This window comes from Dromaius novaehollandiae, chromosome 4 (genome assembly GCF_036370855.1).
Source record: "Dromaius novaehollandiae isolate bDroNov1 chromosome 4, bDroNov1.hap1, whole genome shotgun sequence".
Classification (NCBI taxonomy): Eukaryota; Metazoa; Chordata; class Aves; order Casuariiformes; family Dromaiidae; genus Dromaius; species Dromaius novaehollandiae.
Window position 1 is genome coordinate 81,901,612 of NC_088101.1, and position 4,628 is coordinate 81,906,239.

Genomic DNA, 4,628 nt, shown 5'->3' on the forward strand with positions numbered 1-4,628 from the left:
CCTACGCCTGGTGGGTGCTCCTCCCTCTACCCTGGCAGGGCAGCCGGGTGCTCCAGCTCGCCGGACGGCTCCTTGGTGGGTGCTGGTGCCTGCCCCAGGGCGGGTTGGCGAGGTGCTCACAGTCCAGAGCACGTCCGTGCTGCCACATAAATGGCACGGAGGGCTCACACTGGGGGCTGAGCCTGTGCCCTGGCCCTGCCCTCCTACCGAGGGAGGCACAGCCTCTGCTGAGCCTGCTGCCCAATTTCCACCAGCTGGGGCTCAGGTATATGTGAAGGGTAGGTGCCGTGGCCCAGGCAGCTCTCAACACCCCCCCAAAAATTATGGCATCTCCCTATAGCCACAGTGAAGAGGCTGATGATAGTAATGAAAAGGTCTTTAATATAAATTTGACTTTAATGGACACATTTTACACAGTAAAATGATAATCATGCACACGGTTTCTAGATTCTCTTGCTGATTCTCTTGTAGCTGAGATCTCCCAGGGTCATGGTCTACAAAGCAAGTGCAAAGCATTAGCTTTTCATTGTGCGTGCCTGCAAACTCTCTGCTTAGAAAGGATCTGATCCTGCACATCAGAAGACAGGATCGGTCCCCAGTCTATCTTCTACAGAGTTATTAAAGCTTTGGCTATATTAATGAATACCCCAAAGTATGTAGGGGTAATTTGGTATCCCTTATCTGAGAGCCGTTTGCCACACCTCTCTTATGTCGAAGTGTCATGTCCAGCCACAAATCTCTACCTCAGGGTGAGAACATGATCTCGTTAGCTCAGTGCCTACTGGGGACTCAGAGTACCTGGTGATCAGACTGCACAAAAGCTGCCTTCCGTGCCTGTCCGCCTGCTCAGCCTAGGCTTCAGACCCACAATGCCAGCACATGCTGGTCTTTAACACTTCGCTGAGGTCCCCAGCGTTACTCTAGGCTAGCAGTTATTGGCTCCATGGGGACCCCTGAAGGCAGCTGTATACACCATCACTCATGCCACTGCCCCTTATTTACTTACATTGGTGATGGTGTCTCCATTGAGTTCAGTGACGGATTTCAGCCCTTTCATGCTTGCCACCAGCTTGTTGTCACCTTCCATATGCACAATGGCCTGGTAGAGAGGGGAGGAGACAGAGACACTAATGTCACCGTCGGAGACCGTTTCAGCCCCTGCCCTTTGTCCTTCCCCATCATCGCTGAGCTGCCACCATGCCCTGTGCAGGCTGCTTGCAGGGTGCTGCTTCCCTGTGAATTTGGCTTTCCCGGGAGGATGAGGAGAGAGGGTTGGGCTATTGGTGACTGCAACACAGCAAGGGCATGGATGTTTACTTCGGCCTTCTATGACAGAGGTGCAATTTTACCACTGTTTCTACCTCTCTCCCTTCTGGACCGGGACCCACTCATGGCTCCTGCACCATGAGATGCTGGAGCAGCCAGCCTTGGCATCATGCTGGCACACCAGTTTTGGGGGAGGAGAAGGAAGGCTCTTCACACCCAGCAATGCTGGTGTCTCAGTGCAGCCCTGGGGCTCGTTGGGTCAGCATCTCCCTTTCCACCAGAGGCTCATTCAGCACCCAGACCAAGAGGGCCTGCACAGCTCAAAGAGTAGATCTGTGGAGCCACTTGAGCTGGGCTTGGGGCTCGGATGGGTGCCACATCGTCTCCTCTCCACAGCCTGCCTATTGCATGCTGCTGCAACACCCTCCTTTGGGAGTGGAACAGGAAGCTGTGCAGCAATGTGAGGCTGGAGCTAACCTAAATCAAGCGGGGGGACAAGATAACGAGCCTAAAGAAATACAGCCGTGTCTGGAAAGCTCTCAGTGGGATGGGCACCTCCACTGAGTCTTTGCCCGACAGGAGCTGCAGGTCTACAAAGACTCCAGCCAGCACCGACACCCCCAGGGCAGCTATCACTCATTATTAAAATTATTCAAATAAAAAAAAACAACAAAAAACATTTCTGTCCATCTCTCTGTGCAGCTATGAGACATATTCACCTGCCCTCTAATTGCTCATTTCTGGAAGGTAAAACTCTTACAATAGCCGTTCTCCCCTAACTCATGTGCTAGGGACTTCAGCGATGCTGAAAATCATGATATGGCATATGAGGCTCTCAGGGCCTGATTCACTAAGCCATTTCTTTGCTTTCAAAAGCCCCTGCAATATTGTCTTCTCCTGAGGCAGAAGTGAGAGGCAGTGTTTACCAGTGGCACCGTCTTGACATTTTATGAACTGCTTTACACAATTGTCTAGGAACTGGAGCTGACCCAATTTCCAAGGTGATAAGTTCTCACCTTGCCAAATCATCTCACCCTTTGTAAATAGGAGCAGTGGAAAAGGCTACTAGACAAGGTAAGAGCCTCTGGGAATGAAAAGGACAGGTTTATTGTTTTATGATTCATTGGCTGTCCTTCTTACACTACCTTTAAGTCAACAAAATGAAGGTGGGAGGGCTGCTTCGTGTTGCAATGTCACGGAAAATCAAACCTTTCTCACCTCAAATCTTTGCAAACTTTTGCAGTCACAGCCAGTGTTTTCTAAACCGGTAATAAAATAGCATTAGAAGTGCAAGGCCACGTCTGCAGAGGTGCTGAGTGAGGAGTTTGTACGGTGTTTTGTGAAAGCTAATGGGCAGGTAGAAACCTCAGAGTCTCAGGCTCCAAGTTTCTCAAAAAGGTTGCTCTGAAGTGGACCTGCTATGTCTGAAAATGTGCACCTAGAAGACTTGCTGAGGACCCGTGAGGAGAAGAGCGCCGGGTGCCACATCCACAGACTTGGTTTTAGAGTTCAGCCCTCCTTCCAATATATCAAATCACGCGTGCAAACTGCAAGGGACAAAACTAGGCTGGGGAATTACCCAGGTCTCCGCCCACTGTCAGCTTCAATACCTGTGATCTGGTCGTTCAGCGTTTTCCTTTGGCCCAAGCGTAGGGGGAATGTCTGGAAAGGAAATCTAATGCACCTGAGCACTCACAGCACGGGCAGATCCGGAACCGATCACTCACCTTGACCTTCTCTCCTGTCAACATCACCATCTCGCTCTCCTCCCCAATGGTGAACTCGTTAGTCAGCACTTTGCTGCCGGTGGTCACAGTGACCTTGAACTTTTTCCCATCCTGCACGATTTCTGAGGTGCTCTTGATGTCCTTGCCCTTCTGGATCTGATCATCGGGAAGCCCTGGCCAGAAACAAGGGCCATTAGATGGACATTAAAGCCATCGGTGGACAGATCGCTGCTGCCAGAGGGGGAAGCCAAATGAACACAGCAGGATTTGAGGGCCTGCGGGACCCCCAGCCGGGAGGGTTTCTCCTCTAGTGTGGAAAAGCCTTGTCAAGGTGACAGCTCCTTGGCAGCCGCACAGTCCTGAGCCTGCTGGGGTGGAAGCCTAACAAATGGTGTTATCCAGGACTTCGTGTGGAGGAGCTGGCTGGGAGCAGACCAACTATGTCCCTTGGCCAGTCATCAAAGGGAAAGAAGAAACCCTGTTTTCCTTGCCTCACCGAGTGTGGAGAGAGAAGCAAGCAGACAAAACAGAATAAATCAAGGCAGAAGGAGAGAACCAGGTGATTTTGCGATGAGATTCAGGGTCCCTCTGAACTAGGTGACTCAAGTCCTCTTCCAGGTCCTGAAGCTGGTCTGACACATAGAGCCTCTCCTGCAGAAGTAGTGCAACCCCCTTCTGACTACCTGCAGGAGCACCTTCCCTGGCCATCTGGTTAGCCCTGTCCATCATTAAACACCTAAACAAGCAGACGGTTTTTCTGATGAATAGCGGAGTCTGGAGACTTGCCCCGTCGCAGAGCGGCAGCGCAGTGGGCTGAGAGGTGGGCTGCTCGCTCTCATATCTCACCGCCTGATGGGACAGATCTGTGGCTGCCCGAAGCCAGCCGCATCCTACTGCCTTGGCACATGTTTGCGGCAGTCTGTCCTCATGTGAGCCGAAGAATTTTACCCAGAGTCTCTTGACCTCCAGTCATCAGTGAGAGAGACGCTTTTTCTTCTGTATTTTGAGATGACATCTCCATGCACATACATTTAAAAAAAAACCCTTAGCATTGTAAGGTGACAGACAGAAATATTTCAGCCTATATCATCAACTCACATATACATTTAGATTATTCCAAATACCAGTGGAAGCTACATAGGCACAAGCAGCACATGGCACATGTAGATGCACGGATCAGACACTTACCAAGGGCTTTCATAAAAGGTTCAAAATTTTCCTGGGACTGGAGTTCATACTTTCCAGTGAAGCTCATGATGCAAAGGCTCTCTGTGCTCCCAACACAAGAGACGATGCCTTGCTGGCAAGCAGAGCTTGGTTTTATAAGGACCTTTTGCCCTAAAAGTTGGTCAGAGGTGAGATGAGGTAATTATTTTATGGCTGTGTTCAAACATTAACACACGAGTGGGCAATGGTCAGTGATAAATTGCTCTATATTTTACGGATCTTGATTTACAACATGGGGGGCGGGGAACGTCCCATAAACCTGTTTTATCGAGGTGGCAACGTGGCATCCATAAACAAATGGGGGGGAAAAACTGTACAGAGAGACTGGTTATCAGAGGAACAAGCCAAATCATCTAATCAGCTTGTAGTCTGGAAATGCTCATTCGGAAGAGCAGAAAGCGGTGAAAG

At 50.3% G+C, this 4,628-nt stretch overlaps 1 protein-coding gene across 1 annotated transcript; it reads right to left on the reverse strand.

Moving 5' to 3' along the window:
• Positions 1-361: 361 nt before the first annotated feature.
• On the reverse strand, positions 362-4,336 carry FABP1 (fatty acid binding protein 1). Its single transcript, XM_026112662.2, has 4 exons — positions 4,182-4,336; positions 2,994-3,166; positions 1,007-1,099; positions 362-494 (listed from the first exon to the last, which is right to left on the reverse strand). Exons 1-4 carry the CDS (start codon positions 4,246-4,248, stop codon positions 444-446), a joined length of 384 nt encoding a protein of 127 aa, XP_025968447.1. The 5' UTR covers positions 4,249-4,336; the 3' UTR covers positions 362-443.
• Positions 4,337-4,628: the final 292 nt, after the last annotated feature.

Coding starts and splice junctions, on each gene's coding strand:
- FABP1 (XM_026112662.2), bottom strand. CDS start 4,248: ATGAGCTTCACTGGAAAGTATGAACTCCAGTCCCAGGAAAATTTTGAA. Junction 3,167..4,181: donor ACCTTTTATGAAAGCCCTTG/GTAAGTGTCTGA, acceptor GTTTCTGGCCAG/GGCTTCCCGATGATCAGATC. Junction 495..1,006: donor ATGGAGACACCATCACCAAT/GTAAGTAAATAA, acceptor CTTGCTTTGTAG/ACCATGACCCTGGGAGATCT.